This window comes from Equus przewalskii, chromosome 14 (genome assembly GCF_037783145.1).
Source record: "Equus przewalskii isolate Varuska chromosome 14, EquPr2, whole genome shotgun sequence".
Classification (NCBI taxonomy): Eukaryota; Metazoa; Chordata; class Mammalia; order Perissodactyla; family Equidae; genus Equus; species Equus przewalskii.
Window position 1 is genome coordinate 9,035,352 of NC_091844.1, and position 20,326 is coordinate 9,055,677.

Sequence of the window (20,326 nt, forward strand, 5' to 3'; positions counted from 1 at the left end):
CGAACGTTGTCTCCTTTTCCCTTTTACGAACTGCTCTAAAATTTTCTCTCCTCATTTAATGAGGCATTTTCCTTTTCCCAAAGCCAGATTTGATCAAGGTATTTTATATTTTTTTAGTCAGCTGTTTTAGATGTAAAAAAACCCTCACAAACTTAGAATAAAATTTGGACTTGAAAACATGAACAGTATGGATTCTGGAATATTGTAATGCATTGTATTGCATTCAAATACATAGAATAAAATAGATGGTGGAACAATACAGAGAGAAGAGCAGGCTATGTATAATGAGAATTCTGAAACCTGATTAATGAACACAGAAAGAACACTTTTAGTCCTTGCATAAACACCAGCGTAGCTTTTAACTCCCTTCTTCCAGCAACTTCTGTATGCAGTACTCCATTAAGACACATTTTTAAAAATTCTATTTCTGCTTCCTAATCAAGGGCACAATTGTCCATTTCTCAACTCCCTGCTCCTCCCAGCACCTAGTTTGGTATTTCTTCACATTTTGTATTAAAATTATTGTTCAGTCTAAATTAGAGTTCTAAAGTGTCTCTGTCTAAAACTTATTATTCCGTTAAGAGAAGCTTGCTGATGAGACCCGTTCCGCGCCCACTTCAGGCTTCCTAGCCATTTAAGACAATTTGCCGAATCAAAGCTAGGGATACGTGATGTGCTTGGGAACTTTTCCTAGGTTCTCACTGTAGCCACAGCCACAGGTTGTCTGGCGGCCAGGCCCCTGGGAAAGGCTGCGGCCGCGGTGCGCCGACAGCTGGGCGACCCCGGCCCCGGACACCCGTTGCCGGCGCGGCCGCGGAGGCTCGGCGGAGAAGTGCCTCGGACGGCGGGGAGAGAAGGCGCGGGGAAGGGCGCGTGGAGACGAAGGCGCACGCACACGGGCGGGGACGCCCGGGATCAGCGGCCGCATAGCTGGCAAGAGGCGCGGACCTAGGGAGGGGGTCGCCGCGTCCCTACAGCGGACCCGAGTTACATAAGCCAGTGGAGCGGGTGGGGTGCCACGCGTGGGCAGGGCCTGACCCCGCCCCCTGCACCTGCCCCGCCCCTCCGGGGGGTGCGGCGCGGGGACGCGGTCCAGCTTTGCGCCCGCCCGCCCAGGCGCTGGTGGCCGCGGGTTAGAGCGCGCCGCCCCAGACGCGCGTGGCACTCGCGAAGGTGGCGGCCGAGTGCCCTCTCTCCTCCGCGTCTTCGCTCCGGGCCTCCGCCGCCGCCTCCCCGCGGTATGAGCCCCGAGCCGGTGCCGCCGCCGCCCCAGTGTCCCGGCTGTGACCGCGGGGAGCCTTTCGCCTGGCGGCTGGAGAAGGGCGACGAGGCCTTCCGCGCGGGCGAGTACGAGGTGGCAGCCGACCTCTTCCGCTCCACGCTGGCCGGGCTGGCGCAGCCCGACCGCGGCCTGTGCTTGCGGCTGGGGGACGCGCTGGCCCGCGCGGGCCGGCTCCCCGAGGCCCTGGGCACGTTCCGCGGCGCCGCGCGGCTCGGGGCGCTGCGGCCCGAGGAGCTGGGGGAGCTGGCGGGCGGCCTAGCGCGCGCCCTGGGCCGGCGCGAGGGGCGGCTGCCGGCCGAGGCGCCGAGCGGGGGGCCGTCGGTCAGGGCTCCCGCCGCCGCCCGGGAGCTGCTCGGCTGCCCGCGCTGCCAGCGGCTGCTGCACAGGCGGGTGACGCTGCCGTGGGGGCGCACGGTGTGCAAGCGCTGCGTGGAGCCGGGGCCCGCGCCGCCTCCCGTGCGCCGAGTCCACGTGGTCCTGAGCGGCCTGCTGGAGAAGTGCTTCCCGGCCGAGTGCCGGCGCTGCAGGCTGGCCGGCCAGGCGCGGAGTCTGCAGCGCCAGCAGCAGCCCGAGGCCGCGCTACTCCGGTGCGACCAGGCCCTGGAGCTGGGTAAGTGGCCGCGGGCGCTGGGCCGCCGCCCGCACACCTGTCGGGCAGCAGCGGGCTTGGGGGTGGAGAGCTTTGTTCCCCACGGCCCTCGAGGTTATTTTGCTTTCTGAACGTGGTGAGGTGAGGATGAAAGGTGGTGACGGCCACGCCCTCCAGCCGGGGTGGCTGGTGTCAGAGGCCGGGTGCGCCTCCATGGTTGTGCCTTTCCCAGGACCTCCGCAGCCTTCCTGAGCAGTCCCGTAAGGCCAACACTGCCTTTCCAGCCTATCTGAGCTGTTTAGCAGTGGGAGGATGACCAAGGGTGTTTTTGTCCTGCAGAAAAATGTAAGAAACTAACAGTCTCGAGGCGAAACAGTGCTTTGTGATGGGGCGGGATTTGCTTGGGGGTTTCAGCCAGTGAATCCAGTAAGGAGCCCCTTTCACTCTGCTTTCATTACTTCGTAGTGTCTGCTTCTGGCCTTCCTGTCTCAAAAGCTGTTGGATGGTTGTTATGGTGTAATTAGCTTATAGATAGTTATACTAACTAGTACGTGTTTTTTTGTTCTTTTTAACGAAAGTCTGTGACCAGCACCACCTGCTCTGTTCGCTCCTCGCCCGCCCTCCCGTTAAGAATAAAGAATTTGAAGGTAGGCCAAACTTCGGTGGTTCTGTTTGACTCTGAATGAGAATGCTCTATCGACCGTCATTTTGGGTGGAGAAGTGCGTGTGTGGTGGGTGATTTCTCAATTCACTGGTTTTGAAGCAGGTTGTATATGATTTAAATCACTAGTCAAGAAGACTTGGTCTAACCTTTTGTTGCTAAAGGACTCTTGTGTGCTATGGTCAGTATGCATTTTATTTTAATCTTAGGGTTAGGGTTTTCCGTTTTAGGAGGCACACCTATATCTAAATTGGAGGAATCTCTGCTAGGATAGAGCAGTTAAATTGCTTTATTTAACAAATATTCTGTACCGTTTTTCTAACCAACATATTCATACTTTAACAGGTTGTATATTTTGTTTTCAGCTATCTTGTGTGTGCATATATGGTGCAGAGCAACACTGTCCAGTAGAAATATTGCTTAAGCCACATAGGTTATTTAAGATTTTCTGGTAGCCACGTTAAAAAAGGTGAAGAGAGGCAGGTGAAATTTACTTTAACAATATTTTTAATCCTATAGGGGTTAAAATATTATTTCGACGTATCTTCAATGTAGGAAAAAAGATGCAGACTTTATTCTTTTTTAAAAAATTGTCTTTGAAATCTCATTATGTGTTTTACATTTACTGCCCATGCCAATTAGGACACTGAATTTTCATCAGAAATGCTTCTGCTATATTTAGATTTTGTAAAATTTAGAGTTGAAAAAGTAGATTCATGTATTGAAGTTGTTCCAAATTAACTTCAAAGTTTTTCACCAACTGAATAGAGTATCAGTTTTTAAACTTAAATCTCAGTTAGTTAAAATGAAATAAGGGTAACAACTCAGTTCCTCTGTTGCACTAGCCCCATTTCAAGCGCCCATAGCCACATGTGGCTAGTGGCTGCTGTCTTAGACAGTACAAGAATAGAAATTTTTTTAAAAAAAATTTAAAATAGTAATTTTAAAAAAAATTACTGCAAAAAAACAGAAAATTTTGTAACTATGTATAGTGATAGACATTACTAGACTGATAGTAGTGATCATTTTACAGTATATACAAATACTGAATCATTGTGTTATACATCTGACACTAATAAAATGTATGTCAGTTATATCTCAATTAAAAAAATAATTGCTGGAAATGTAAAAGGTCAAATGCCAACTATTGGAGAGGAAGTAGAAAATGAGAACTACTGGGCTGGCCCCGTGGCCCAGTGGTTAAGTTCGCGCGCTCCGCTGCAGGCGGCCCAGTGTTTCGTTGGTTCGAATCCTGGGCGCGGACATGGCACTGCTCGTCAGACCACGCTGAGGCAGCGTCCCACATGCCACAACTAGAGGAACCCACAACGAAGAATACGCAACTATGTACCGGGGGGCTTTGGGGAGAAAAAGGAAAAAATAAAATCTTTAAAAAAAAAAAAAAAAAAGAAAGAAAAGGAGAACTATGTATGCTGCTGATGGGTCTGCAAAGTTTACCCTGGAAAATTGGTCGGTAGTATCGGAAAATGTTAAATATGACCTTTGGCCAAGAGGTTTTGAATAGGTACATGCATATGTGTACCAGAAGAATGTATAGCAATGTATATTGTCATTAGTGATAACTCCAAATGTAAAGAACTCTAATGTGCAGTAAGAACAGAATTAACGGGTAAATATAGTATGATGTCTTTATGGAATACTATACAGAAAGAAAATAAAGCAGCTATAGTCAGAAACTGCAATGTGGATGAATCACAAACATAATGTTAACTGAAAGAAGTCAGACTCGAAAGCATCTTTGCTATATGATTCTATCTATCTGTAAGTCTAAGCATGCCAAATTACTGTAGCGTGTTAGAAGGAAGGGCACTGGTGACTTTTGGGGGAGTAAAAGAGGACAGTTCCTGTGGGTATGAGGGGGCCCTGTGGGGTAGTGGTGATGTTCTGTTTCTTGGCCTGGAGGTTGGATACACAGTTGTGTACAGTTTGTGATAGTTTATTGAGCTATGTACTCATGATTTGTAGCTTTTCCATGTATGTATTAGACCTCAATTTAAAAGTGTTAAAAACGAGGACTGTTGCAGTCAATTCATCATGAAATTTTTATTCAGTATTTTCCATTCAAAATTAGATAAGAAAGCCAAGTTTCCCTAGTTTAAAAATTTATAGTCAAATTTTAATTTTGTGATAGATTATCCCCTAAAAGGTTTTAATATAGTAGAAAGGTCACAAGTGATTGGAATCAGAAATGCCTGTGTTTAGACCTAGGCTGACACTTGCTTATGTGACCCTAGCCAAGTGTAGTAATCATTAATGCTGTTCCCCAAATGTTTCTCTCTCTGTACCTGCCCTCAACAAGGTAGGATTGCATTCCTGGCCTGCTTGTGGGGCCTGTCACTAATTTTGGCCAATAGGTTGTGAGTGGAATTCAAAATACCTAATAAATATGTTAAAACAGAAATAAATCTATGAAAAGATAAAGCATTCAATAGATAACGGTCTCTGAAAAATATCTGAAGTTGAGAATTAGATGGATTTAAAACCAGATTGGAAACACCAGAAGTTGAGATGAGAACACTCAGGAACAAGTCAACAGAAAATATCCATGTGGAATCACAGAGAAAAAAAGAATAAACAAAACAGAGTGTGAGACATATGTGTGACACAGACAAAAGTCCTAAACTCTATGAAGTTTAAATTCCAGAAGAGGAGAGAGAAAGAGGGGGAAAGAGAAATACTTGAAGCAAAAATGGCTGAGAATTTTGCAAATCTGATGAGGAACTTTAACTCACTGAGTCAGGAAGCTCAGTAAGCCCGACAGAATAAACACGAACACACAACAGACGAAACGTATCTGAGTATGTTCTAGTCAGGTTACTTAGAATCAGAGATAAAGAGAAATTTAAAAGCCGGTAGAGAAGACAGGACATTTTCCTTCAGAGGAGCCATAAAAAGACTTCTAGCTGACTTTACAAGAAAATTATTAAAACTAGAAGATAATGGAATAACATCTTTAAAGTGCTTAAATGGGGGGGAAAAGCCTACCTGGAATTTTTTACCCAGCTGAAAATACCTTTGATAAATGAAGAGAAAGTCAAGATTCTTTAATCCAAATAAATAAATAAAATCAAAGAATTTGTGTTGCTATCAGAGATGCACTTCATGAAATACTAAGGGAAATTCTTCAGGCTAAAGGAAAATGATCCAGATGGAAGCATGCATCTAAAGGAAGGAATGAAGACCACCAGAAAGAGTAAATCTGTGAGTAAATTTGAGAGAATATTGATTATTTCAAAAGAAAACAGCAACAGCTTCTGGTGTTTATAACATATGTAGACGTTAAATGTGGCAATAGCACAAAGCTAGGATGAGTAAATAAAGTTAAATTGTTGTGTGGGCTGTGTGTTGCTTTGGGTGTGATAAAAGTAATTAAAATACACTAATAAATCAAGTTTGCATATCTCTTGGGTAGCCACCGAAAGGATAATAAAAGAAGATAAAATTAAAAGGCTGTGGTGGAATAATAAATACTTGACTAATTCAAAAGAAAGTGAAAAGGAAGAAGGTATCAGAGAGTAAATGGACAACTAGAAAAGAAATAGAAAAATGGGGTTTAATTTGCATTAAATGTAAGTGATTTAAGTATTCCACTTAAAAGACAAATGTTGACAGACTAGATTAAACAAAACACAGCTACATGAGATAGATATGAGATAAACTTTAGATATTAAGACACAAAAGGGTTGAAATTAATAGGATGGGAAAAGATACTGCACAAAGACTGACCAGGGGAAACCTGATAGGGCAAATTTACTGTCGGATAAGGTGGTGTTTAAGGCAAGGAGCATCGTGAGAGATGGATATGTTTGTGATAAATAAGCCAATTCAACAGAAAATATGTAACATTCCTAAATTTATATGCCCCTAAAATCAGATGTACACATACACGGCAAAAGCTAGCAAAACTGAAAAGAGAGATAATTGGAGATTTTGAACAAAACTCTTAGGAGCTGGTAAAATAAGGATAGAAAAATAAGGATATAGATTGGAACAACATAGGTCAGCACTTTGATTTAATATACAGTGCTAGATACAACTAGTGCAGAATATACCATCTGTTGAGGTTCACGTGATGTTAAACAGTAGGCTGGACTTGGTCTGTGGTTGGGCCATAGAACAAGTTTCCACAAATATTGAAATATTGAAATCAGACAATATATGTTCTTTGAACACTGTAGACTTAAACTAAAATTGAGTAGTAAATAACTAGAATATCTTCAAATATTTAGAAGTTAAGCAATACATTTTTATATATCTTATAGGTCAAATAAGAAATCACAGTGAAAATTAGAAAATATTTTAGCTGAATGATAATGAAAATATGAATATCAGAAGCTACGAGCTGCCACTGCAACAGTGCTTAGAGGGAAATTTATTGCTTTAAATGTCTGTACTCCAAAAGAACAGTTGAACGTTGGTGGTCTCCAGGTGTCCATTTCAGGATGCTAGAAGAAAAACAAACTGCATCCAAAGGAAGTAGAAAGAAAGACAATAAAGGTCAGAGCAAAAATCAGTGACAAGAAAGGAAAAATATATAGTCCAGTATTTCTTTGAACATAGATGCAAAAACCCTAAACGAAATATTAGCGGACTGAATCCAGTGATACACTTAAAGAGCAATACATCGTGATTAAGTGGAATTTAATTACTGAAAATCAACCAATGTGGTTTACCACGTCTGCAGAATAAAGGAGAAAAATCATGTGACCCGTGTTAAAATTTCTCGGAACCAGAAATAGAACTTTCTTAATGTGTTAAAGAGTATCTACAAAAATCTGTAGCAACCATCATAATTAAATGTTGACTGTTTTCCCAGTGAAGGAAAAGGTGACGGGTGCTCACTGTAGTACTGCCGTTCAACATTGTACTGGAAGTTCTAGCTAGTGCAATAAGGAGCAGGTGAGAGGGTAGTAAGATTGGGGGAAAAAAGAAAACTTATTATTTGTAGATGACATGTTGGAGTACATACAAACTCCAGAAGAATATTCAAAATTATAAGTGAATTAGTGAATTATAAGTGAATTATCAAGATTGCTGAATATAAGGTAAAAATAGATCAATGATAATCATATACACTTGGCAAAAAAACAAATAGAAAACAAAATTTTTAAATAACCCATTCGTGCAACAAAAATGTTCCTAGGGATAAATCCTGAAATCTGGAAGATGTTCAAAACCTCCACACTGAAATTACAAAACATTTCTGGGAGAAATTAAAGTAGACTTAAATAAATGGAAAGCTATATTATTTTCACTGATTACAAAACTCAGTATTGATGAGATGTCAGTTCTCTGCAGATTGAACTGCTGATTTAAGGCAATCTCAGTCAAAATATCTCCAGTGCCTTTGGTGGAAATTGATGAATGGCTAAGGCAATGTTGACGAAAAATAACAAAGCCGAAGAATTTACACTGTAAGATACCAGGGCTTACTATAACACTGTAATAATTAGGACGGAGTTGCGTGGGCCTTGCCAAGGATAGACGCGCAGAAACTGACTCGCACACATACCGTCGCTTGATTTACTACAAAGATGCTAATAGAATTCCATGAGGAAAAAGCCTATTCTTTTAAATAATCTGAGGTAGTTGTTTATCCATATGGAAAAAAATGAACCTGGATGATGCTTATCTTACATGATAGGTTGAAATTACAGTCAGATATTGAAAAGAAATTGTAGAATATTTTCAAGAACTTGGGATAGGCAGTTATTTCTAGAATGAAACATGGAAAACAACCATAAGAGAAATAAATCTGATTAAAATTAAGAATTTCTGTTCCTCACAGATCTCCTAAAAAGTGAAAAGGTGATGTGTATTTGTAATATGTATCTTACTGAGAATGCAAATCCAGAATATTGGAAGAATGCCTGCAGTTCAGGAGCAGAAACGACTGTCTCAGTAACGACAAAGACTTGAACAGATGCTTTAAAAACTAGATCTCAAAATGGACACTGAGCCTATGAAAGGGTGCCCAACATTCTAAGTGATCAAATGCAAATTCAGACTAAAAGAAGATATCACTACATATGTGCCAGAATGGTTAAAATGAAAAAGAGTGACAATATCTGGTTTGGGCAAGTATTTGAAGCGATTGGAACTCTTACATTGCTAGTGGAAGTGTAAATTGGTACAAGTTAATAAATGTGTTTGGAACTACCTACTAAAGCTAAACATACGTAATCTCTGACACAATATTTCCACTTCTGAGTACGTACCAAATAGAAATGAATGCTTATGTCCACCAAAAGACATATCCAAGAATGTTCATTGTAGCTTTATTTATATATGCCAAAAACATTTAGGAAACAACCCACCCCATAGAATGAGCAAATAAATAAAGTCATACAGTGTAATAATCGACAGCAATTTATTTTTTTAAAAAGACTACTGAGACATACAACAATATGGATGAGTATCACAGAATGATATTTAGTGAAAATCATATGTGAAAGAGTACATTGTATTTATGTGACTCCATGTATAAGAAGTTCAGAACAGGCTAAGGCAATCTGTAGGGATACAAGTCAGGACGGTGCTTATCCTCAGGAGAGGTGCACCAAGTGGGGAAGTGCACAAGGGAACCCTCTAAGGTTCTGGACGTGATTGGGGTGCTGATCACGTGGGTGTATACATATGTAAAGGTTCAGGATACACAGTTAAGATTTGTGGACTTGAGTTTGAAGTCCTACATCACTTTGAACAAATAACCTATAAGAAGAATTGCCATTCGTTCTTTCTATTCACCAGAAAAGCTACTGAGTTGTCATTGCTTTATGTGTCAGTTCCTTCACTGCTTTTTGAATAACACTTGTACAGTTCTGCATCTCTCACCACTGCACACTCATTGATAGGTTTTACAGCAGGGCCCGGGCTCCCTGCCCAGCAATGGCTCTGGGTTCCAATTGGAGGCGAACAGCCTTTGATCGACCCTAAACACAGATGTAGAGAGTAGACTTTTCACGAAGCCTGGTTCTCAGGTTGTCTTCTTTTTGACTCTCTTCTCCGTACGGGGGTTAATTGGTAAATCCTCTGAAATGTTGTGTCAGTTTTTCGGAAGGTGCACATGTGCGTTTTTCTCCCGTATGCTTTCTCCCCACAAAGAATTTGAAGTTGCTTTTCCTCTTCCCTTTATTTTTGGGTGGTTCCTCAATAAATTCTCTTAGTTTTATTAAGCTTAAGGCTTAATGCTTAGAAAATGTGTAGAGATTTATTTTAAATATTTTAAAAGATTAAATCGTGAAGTGCTGCCTTCATAACTGGATTGCCAAAGAAGACACTTTGATGTATTCGGTGTCTGGATGAGAAGTGAGTGTAATTGCTTTTGGACCTGAGTAAAAGCCTTTAGAATGTGAGGAGTAGAAGCTTAATGCATTTGTTAGAAAAGAAGGATTAAAAATAAATGTGAATGAAATGTGTTTTTGACTCAGGAAACTTTGTCGAGATCGATTAAGCTAACAAAGTATAAGCAAAGGAATGGTGAAGAGAAAATAATGAAACAGAAAAAAATTGAGTTGGTTAACAAGTCAGAAATTGGTTCATTACAAAGACCAGTAAGCGAGACAAATGTTTGGCAAGTGTGATGAAGAAAAATGCAGAGCACAAATAGTGTCAGGAATGAAGAAGCAGCGTAATTGCAGATATAAATTAGTATCACAGATTTTAAAACCTGTTAAAAAAAGGACAATTTGATGGAAACTAAAAATGACCAAAATTGATCCAGGAAGAAGTAAAAGCCTGACGTGGACCAATAACTGTAAAAGAAATTGAAGTGCTACTCAGGGATTTTCTTCTGAAAAAAGATGCTAAGGTCAAGCAAGTTCTAACAGCCTTTTGATGAGCATTAACTCCCATCTTATTTTAGATCCTAGAAAAATTTGGGAAGATTTCCATGTCGTTTTGTAAGATTATTATAAGGTTAATATAATCAGGTAAAGCTTGCACAGGAAAAAATTCATAGACTGGTCTTAATATGTACTTAGATGCCAAAGCTTTCATTAAGTGACTTAATATTTTGAATGTAGCAGAGCAATAAGAGTTAAGGTCAAGAAGAGCTTATCAAGGAACATAAGGATAATTCAGTGTTAGACAAATCTTTCAATGTAATTCTCTGTTATAACAGGTAGAAGGAGCTATGCTCCATGGAATCTCTCAGATGCTGACAGAGCATTCTATAAAATTCAACACCTACTTGTTAGAATGCCCTCAGAAAACCAGGAATACGAGGGAAGTTACCTAATTTGGTAAATATTCTCTCTCAGAAAATTAGAGCAAACATAGTTCATGTTAAAACATGAGACATGTTCTTTTTAAATTCAAGAATAAGAGAAAAATGTCCGCTATCACTACTATTAATTGCAATATGAGGATAAAGGAAACGGGTATTAATATTAGAATGCAGGAGTCAAAGCTGTGTGCATCTGCTGTGGTTGTTCAGCAGTTCAAAAGCATCAACTTGAGCAAGACGGGAACGAGATGGGAGATCTCCCTTCTCACAGCAGGTCTGTCTCCCAAGCTCGGACTGTAGTTCCAGCAGCCTTTTTTTATTTTGAGATTTCCAAAAATCTCCAAAGGAGATTCTGTATTTCAAAATGCATTTAACTGTGCAACTGAGGAGCTTGCACCTAATCGTCAGTTGGAAATTATTACTTTGTAGTTCTATTTATTATGTAATGACGTACTAAAAAGACAAATATCAGGAGAGGCATCTAATGGAATTCTATAAATGCCTTCCAAGCAATGAAATGCTCAATTTAAATTCATATGCTTATAGATTGACAACAGTATTTCATAGTACTTATGTGCGTTTTTGAAGATGAAATAGGTAAAATCTCATTACAGATCATAATCAACAATGAACATTTTCAGTTGATTTTGATGATAGGGAACACTCACTTTGAACCTCAGTTGAGGAAAATGTTTGCCTTTCCCAAACAATTCCGTTTTTCTAATTAGTAGACATGCGTGAAAAAAAAGTACAAAATAATTATCATATTTTGAGTTTTGTCAAAATTTTTCTTTCTTTCTTGTTATGTAAGTACCTGCATGATATCCTCAAGTATGCCTCTTGGTCTACAGAGCCTAAAATATTTAGTATCTGGCCTTTAACAGAAAAAAGTTGCTGATCCTTGGTTTAGCTAATGTCTTTTTTTTTTTTTTTTTAAGATTGGCACCTGAGCTAACATCTGTTGCCAGTCTTTTTTTTTTTTTTAAAGACTGGCACCTGGGCTAACAACCTGCTAATCTCTTTTTTTTTTTGCTTTTTTTCTCCCCCAATCTCCCCAGTAGATAGCTGTATACTTTTAGTTGTGGGTCCTTCCAGTTGTGGCATGCAGGACACCGCCCCAACATGGCCTGATGAGTGGTGCCATGTCCGCGCCCAGGATCCGAACCGGCGAAACCCTGGGCCGCAGAAGCAGAGTGCACGAACTTAACCACTTGGCCATGGGGCCGGCCCCTAATGTCTTTTTTAAAAATTTAATTTTTATTGTTTGACTCTCCATTCCTACTGTTCTTTTTCTCTTCTCCCGCTTTTTTCCTCGTCATGCCTTCTCTATATTACACATGTGTAGCAATAGTGCATTTATAAGTAGTGCCGCTCACCGTGTCTTGATGTAGTATCTTTTTGCATGAGTTCTTTTATACACACTTGCTCAGCCACCTGTATAAACTGAGGGAGACGTAGTGGCATTTGGAAAGGAGCAGGTGGTTAGATAGAGAAAGAGTCATGATCAAGGATTTGGAACAAACTGAAAATGTGTATTAGGTAGAAAGATGAGAACATATCCTAGGTGCTCAGAATGTTTATTGATCAACTAAAATGCACACTGTAGCTCTATTAACAAAGATCCTGCAATGAGCATAGGCAGAGTGAGCCAGGCCCAGCTGGATGAAAACTGGCTGTGATGGTTCTGTTTTCGTGAACTCTGGCTTTCTTGTCTCTTTTGCATGGTGCCCTGCCAAGTCAGCACCTTCATTTACTACACGTTGGTTCGTAGAGTCATTGTTGGCTTCTGTGGAGCTGGGCTTATGAGAATTACTCTCATGTAGTAGCAAATGCTACTAATGCTACTACGTATGCTACAAGATTGCTTCTGTTTGAGGAATCTTGGGGAAAAGGAAGTTTTTCTTGTCCTTTTCCCACTTAAGAGAACATACTGTAGGTACAAATCTGGTGATAAATCCGCATCCATGCGGTTGTATAGAAAAACAAACTCTGTTTTACTTTTGTTAGTTTCTTAAGCTTGAATTTCCTTATGCACTTTCAATAAAGTTATTTTAAATCCTTTTTTAATATCTAGTTATAGCATAAAGGTGATTCAGCATTTACTCAGTTTATTGGAGATTATGTTGTAGCTGGTGTGTACATAGCAGTCTTTTTCTTGGTGCATTTCGAAGTCTTGTTAATCCTCTTTCTCTTTTCTTGAGAGAAGCTATGTAAAATATACTTATCGAACTACTAAATCTAAGTATGATTGAAGGGAGGAATTATTTCTTATTTTGCCTTTAGGTTTATTTTCTAATTTAATATTTTTAATGACTTAAAGGTGATTTCTTTTTAAATGCAGTCATTTTTATTTGTTCCTGTTCCTCATGTCTTTCAGCTCCTGGTGATAATTCATTCTTGCTGCTGCGAGCAGAGTTACACTTAACCCTGAAGAACCATGAGCAGGCTCTGAGGGATGCCAGTGCGGTTTGTCAGAATGAGCCTCTCCTGACTAAGGTACTGGTTGGCTTGGACATAATAAATATACGTTTATGAGATTTTTCTTAAGAATAAAGTATGTTTCTCACGAATTACAGTAGTCTAAATATAGTAAACCACTTCTTAATAAACCTGCTTGATTTAAAAGACTGAGTCTCCAACTGGATCTAGATAAGAAACACAAATTTAAATTAATCTTTTTAGATATTTAACTGAATAATATGCCTTCTATACTGAGCAAGTATATAAAAATAGAATTTTATAAATTTTTGAGCAAAGAAGAAATATTTAAAATTAGTTTAAATAGGAAGATCACATCATAATTGTGATGAACAGTTAGGCCCTCATATGCATGGAGCATGTAGATGCTGTTAGTAAAAGGGTGAATGTTTTGTATGTATTTTGGAATAATTTTAATCTCTGTGTTTTGGTTGGAAAGGTCTAATATTTCTTCCTCTAATGGTGCAAAATAGCTTAACTCACTTAATAACGATAGCTTATGTTGTCCTTGAAGAAAGCCAAAGAATAAAAGTTGTAGTTTTTTTCACAGATTTTGATTATAAACCTTTATAAAATATTTTAAAGTTTTAACAAACTTGTGATGAAATTAACACCTATAGCATACGCTATTAGCTAATAATTGAAAATTTTTTTTTGTGCTATGTTACTTTTTATCATCTTTGTTTTAGAGACGTAGAAGAGACACTAACCCAGGTTAATAGACAGAGTGGATGTAGCCAGCTCTTTCTTTCTCCCTCCCTTCTGTCCATGCAGCCATCTATCCAAGCATCCATCTTTTAAAACAGAATGTCTTCAGATCAGATTGAGTGTCACATCAGATTTGGGAATTAGCTGAAGGATGGGAAGGAAATGTTTGTTGGACCAAGCCCAGAAGTCTATTTTCTTGTTTGTATGCTTCACTAAAAAGGTTTTCTACTCCCTTTTCTGATGCCTTTTCTCCTCTCCCTCTATCTGTTACTCTTCTTAGATAATTCATGTCAGTAATGATTGAGCCTTAATTCTTGTGAATTATAAATCTAGTATTTCTGACTGACAATAGACCTACGTTGCCCTCTGAAGCTAGATTATTCTCCATAGTATTGGTCTTTGAACTAAAAAGTCTGGCAGTGTCTCTCTGATCAAAGACAGACTTAATTACTACAGAGTTACATGGCTAATTGTAACTGTAAGAAAGGCAGAAAATGAACCTTTAGCCTTTGGGATTTTGGTCATTATCTTCAGGGTTTATTGCGAATCTGTGGACCTCAATTCTTGGCAAATGTCTAGTGAAGAACAGCTTCAGCAGAAATTTACACTGTCAAATCACTTTAAGATAGTAAGGGATAGAAATTTATCTCCAAGTTAATGTTTGTAACTAAAGGATTAGAGAAGAAGTGACATTGGAAGGTAAGTTGAAAGAATTGAGGGGAGGACGAAGTTGGCCAACTATGATTAGGATGAGATGGAAGCACTTGTGGAACCAACCTCAAAGTCCCAGTTGGGGCCTGATGTAGCAGTGTATTTTTCCCAAGCAAAACTCTTAGCAAGCAGCCAATTGTGGCTGATAATTAGTTCAGAGCCTTTGGTCCAATGGAGACAAGCCACTGCTAGAAAATGTTTGCCCATATGCAAAAACAGAATTAGGTACATGCTAAGTTTGGTCTTAACCCAAACAGGGAGCCTGTAAGATTTAAAACTGTTCAAAAGTTAGTGAATTTAATTAATAAGCATTTATTGATACACTCAAATTTTTAAGTATTCTGTGTACGTGTGTGGAAAACTTCAAACTGTGAAGTGCTTTGTATATATAACACTATTATTCTCTTAGAACTTTTGATAAGCTGACAGAGAAGATTTAGAAGCTTCTGAAACTTGAGAGTCAGGGCCCCTTACTTACATAATGTCTAGGAAGGGGCCTGGTAGCCTTGTCTTCTTAATTTTGTACTTTTTCTTAAAAGGATATTACAAATTGTGTAAGCTTCAGGCTGCACAAAAGCTGGGTCCACTCTTTTAAGGATAATAACAAAATTAGTAAAACTTCAGATGTTCACCAAAATTAAGAGAGTTCCATAGACGAATCGCTGATGGCCTGAAGTGCATGTGACGCTTTTCAGGGAGCTCAAGGATGATACTGATGAGCTGTCGTCCAAAATGTTTGTCATGTCTTTTGAAATGGCTGTTCTCCCAGAGAGCTGGAAGATAAGTGATGCAATGAATAGACGGTTAGCAAATGTTAGGAGAGGTGTTGGTGCTGGAGATAGCAACTGGCCACCACCAGCACATTCATGGTGTTTAAAACTATAGAGAAAGAAGTCAGGTGAGAGAGGGCCCTGAAAATAGGCCTTTGTGTTTGATCTTTCATGGTTGCCAGTGCCTCAGAACATTTTTAATAACAGAGATAATGACAGGAGACGTGAGGGATTAAGAGATAACAACTGGAGTGCATGCGTTATTGTTTTCCCTACTAAGGGACTCAATTAAAATGAAAGCAAAATTATAAAATTATAAAGCTATATAAATTAAAAAGTTGTAACAGTTATACAAACTGGAATAAAAGAACAGACACTGTAAAGCATCCAAAACAGACAGAAGCTAGAAAAGAGTACACATGAAAGGGCTAAGAATTGTGTTTGTAGCTTTTTGGCCCAAGGGTTCTGTCCAGTTGCAACTACAGAAAACAGTAGTGGGAAAAACCCTTTAGCATTACTAGGTAAAGGTATCAGAGTTCCAGCCTCAGGGACAGTAAAGCATCTGGAAATATGAAGGGGAAAACTTGGCAGCACAGAAATTGCTGGAGTGACACAAATTCAAAACAAAAATTGTCTAAATCCCTGACGCACAGCTGAAGTGTGCATTTGTGTGTGAGATGCATAAGGTCCGCCAAAAAAACTGGCAGAGACCAGAGAGAAATCTACCGTTAAAAGAGAGTGACAAGGACCCATATCTCTTGAGTTTGTGCTTTTCTTGATTGAGTGGATGCATTCCACAGCAGTGCGTTGCTCAGGCAGTGGAAAGCGTGACACGTCAGAGTACAGTGCCCAAAGGCGACAGAACAACTGAAAGGGAAAATCCCTAAAAGCAAGGAAATCGAGGAATGGATAAGTGCGAGCTCCAGCCAAATCCTGGCTTATTGCCACACTTCACAGGTGTAGGGTAGAACCACAGGGCTTACAAAGCAGGAGTAGAAAGACATAAAAAGAGAGCAGAGATATAAGCAGCTCCATACCATGGGAGAGACAAGGGTTGCAATTGAATGCAGGAAAGTTAACTGCCTACTAACACAAAACCCAATAATCTTTAGAAGAATACAGTAAAATGCAGAGTTGATACAGCGTATTATGTACAATGTCCAATGTTAACCAAAAATACTAGACATGCAAAGAAACAGGAAATTGTTGAGCTATACTCAGGATAAAAGACAGTCAATAAAAATTGTCTCTGAGTGGGCTGAGGTTGCAGTTAGCAGAAAAAGACTTTGAAGCAGCTGGTGTAAATAAGTTCAAAGAATTAAGTGAAATTATGTCCAAAGAATTGAAGGCAAATACGGTATCTTTGAATTAACAGGCAGTCTCAACAGGGCAGTTGAACCTCAACAGGCAGTTGAAAAAGTGGAAATTCTAAAGCTGAAAACTACAAATGCTGAACTAAAAAAAAAGCGAGATAAGCTCAATAGCACATTATATGTGGCAAAAGAATCAGTGAAATTGAGGATAGATTAATAGAAATTACCCAATCCAAAGAACCAGAAACAAGAAAGAATGAGGAAAAATGGAAAGAATCTTAGAAACCTGTGGGGCAATATAAAGTGGTAGAATACATGTGTAATTGAAATCCTGAAAGGAGAAGATAGAGAAAATGGCAGAAAAGAATTGAAGGAATAATGGCTAAAAACTTTCCAAATTTAGTGGAAAATATTAATTTCATATCTAAGAAGCTTAATAATCCCCATGCAAAATAAACACAAAGAAATATACTTAGACACAGAATAATCAGACTACTGCTCTGTAAGCCAAAGATAACAGGACAGTCTTAAAGGCAGCAAGAGGAAAATGGCATGACATGAGAAAATTACATAGAGGAAAGTAAGATTTATGATTAACATATCATCAGAAACTGTGGAAGCCAGTTAACATTGGAACAACGTGTTCAAAGTGCCAAAAGAAAAAAGTCTATCAACCAAGAAGTCTATATCCGGTGAAAATATCCATTAAAGGTGAAGCTGGAGTAAAGACATCTTCAGGAAGCAGAATCAGAGGTTGTTGCTAGCAGACGTGTACTACAGGATGCTAAAGGCATTTTTCTAGTCTGCAGGAAAATGGCAGTAAATGGTAACTCAGATATACAGAAAGATAGGAAGAGCACCACAAATAGTATAAAAGTGGCTAACAGAAGATTACGTATTTTTTTCTGCTTACTTTTTTTTTTTAAAGTTATGCCTTTTGGTGAGGAAGATTGATCCTGAGCTAACATCTGTTGTCAGTCTTCATCTTTTTCTTTTGCTTCTCCCCAAAGCCCCAGTACATAATTGTTTATCCTAGCTGTACGTCCTTCTAGTTCTTCTCTGTGGGACACCACCTCAGCATGGCTTGAAGTGCAGTGGTAGGTCCATGCCCAGGATCTGAACTGCTGAACCCCAGGCTGGCGAAGTGGAGTATGCGAACTTAACCACTATGCAACTAGGCCAGCCCCTTTACTTACTTTTTAAAAGACCCGTCAGTGGTTAAAACAAAAATTATAATACTGTATCGATGGGTTTATAACGTGTGGATATGATATGGATGATGACAATTTCAGTAAGGATGTGAAGAGGTAAATGGAAATATACTGTTGAAGAATTTTTACTATTTTACCTGAAGTGATTCAGTTTAAATCTAAGTAGAATTGGATAACTTTGAGGCATATTGTAATCCCCCAAATATTCACTAAGAATAATTTAAGATATATATCTAGAAAGCCAATAGAGGAAATATAACAGAATAATAAAAAGTATTTGATTAACACAAAAGAAGGCAGGAAAGGAGGAGTAGGGTGAAAAAACAAATGAGAGAGAAAAAAATAGCAATATAATAAAAGTAAATACAACCACATTGATAGTTAAATTAAATATAAATAAATACTCCACTCCAAAGGCAGAGAACGTCAGACTGCCTACAAAGCAAGAACCAACTATATGGTGTCTACAAGAAATCCACTCTAAATTCAAAGACACAAAGAGGCTTAAAGTAAAAGATTGTAAAAATATACCATGCAAACAAGAAGCATACAAAAGGTGAGATGGCTATATTAATACCACACAATGAGTATTGCCAGCAACTTAAAAGGAATATTTTAGAGAGAAAGAGTGAAATTTTATAATGGTAAGAGGATCAGTACATCAATTTGTCAATAATACTGTAGTCATAAAAGTATTTTAGAGACAGAGGGAGATTTTTAGTAAGAGGATCTATGCAACAATTATGAGTAAATAAGAAATAATGGAGCACCAAAATGTATGGAGGAAAAACTAAAACTCAAGGAAGGAGGAAGACAAATCCACAGTCGTAGGTGGTGGATTTAATAAAGCTCTCTTAGTAATTGTTAGACCAACTTGACAAAAAATTTTAATTAACCTAAATAAGATCTGAATAATACTATCAATTCCCTTAATCGAATTAAAATATATACAACACCAGACCCAACTTCAGTATGCATGTATTTTTTAATGCTCATGCAATCCTATGCTGGTAAAACAATAGATTTCAGATCATTGAAATCTTTTAAAGAGAGTGCTCTCTGACAATATAATTAAAAGAATAATCAACAAAAAAAAAACATCTAGGAATTTCTTAAATACATGCAGCTTCATCAGTTTACTTCCAAGCAATCCATAGGACAAAAAAGAAATCACAAAGGAAACTAGGAAATATTTTTAAATTATTGATAATAAAAACATCGTATCTAATCTGTGATAGGTAACTAAAGCCTCTCTTAGAGGGAAGTTTATAGCATTAATGAATTATTAAAGAAGTAAGGTCTCAAGTCAGTGTTCTAAGCTTCCACCTTAAGAAACTAGGAAAAGAAGAGCCAACTAAAACCAAGGGAAGCGTAAGGGGAAATAATACAAGAGAAGTCAATAAATAGAAAACAAGAAAGCAATAAAGAAATGTCAGTGAAACAAAAACCTGTTGTTTTCAAAAGATCAATAAAATCAGTATACTTCAAAAGCAAACTAATCAGGAAAAGAAGAGAAAAGGCACACAAATCACTATTATCAGGAATGAAAGAGGGGATATCACTACAGATCCTACCGACATTAAATGGATAAAAAAGGAATATTATGAACAACAAGTTCACATGTTTCACTTCAGTGGCCCAGAGTTTGCCGGTTCGGATCCCTGGTGCGGATCTATGCACCACTTCTCAATCCATGCTTTGATAGGCATCCAACATATAAAGTAGAGGAACATGGGCACAGATGTTAGCTCAGAGCCAGTCTTCCTCAGCACAAAAGAGGAGGATTGGCAGCAGATGTTAGCTCAGGGATAATCTTCCTCACAAAAAAAAAAAAAAGAGAAAAAGATGAGAGGCAAAGAGGGGCGGTATATAATGAGAAAAGGGACATTCCACCAAGAGGATATAACACTTATGAATATATATACACCTAACACAGGAGTACCAAATATATAAAGCAATTACTAACAGACCTAAAGGGAGAAATTAAGAGCAACACAGTAGTAGTAGGGAACCTCAACACCTCACTCACATCAGTGGATAGGTCACCCAGACAGAAAGTCAACAAGGAAATAGTGGCCTTAAATGAAGCACTAGACCAGATGGACTTAATAGATATGTATAGAACATTCCATCCAAATACAGCAGAATACACATTCTTCTCAAGTGGACGTGAAACATTCTCCAAGATAGACCATGTGTTGGGAAACAAGGCAAACCTCAATAAATGTAAGAAGATTGAAATTGTATTAGTTACCTTTACCGACCACAATGCTATGGAAGTGAAATCAACTACAAGAAAAAAGCTGGAAAATTTACAAATTTGTGGAGACTAAGCAACATGCTACTGAAGAACAA

The 20,326-nt window shown here is 38.9% G+C and overlaps 1 protein-coding gene across 1 annotated transcript in view; it reads left to right on the forward strand.

The window, feature by feature from the left end:
- Positions 1-1,117: 1,117 nt before the first annotated feature.
- The window catches only part of LONRF2 (LON peptidase N-terminal domain and ring finger 2), a 42,615-nt gene continuing 23,406 nt past the window's right edge, over positions 1,118-20,326 (forward strand). The window contains 3 exon segments of the mRNA XM_070573485.1: positions 1,118-1,892; positions 2,450-2,518; positions 13,158-13,276. Of these exon segments, the coding sequence (XP_070429586.1) occupies positions 1,241-1,892; positions 2,450-2,518; positions 13,158-13,276 (840 nt within the window). The 5' untranslated portion in view covers positions 1,118-1,240.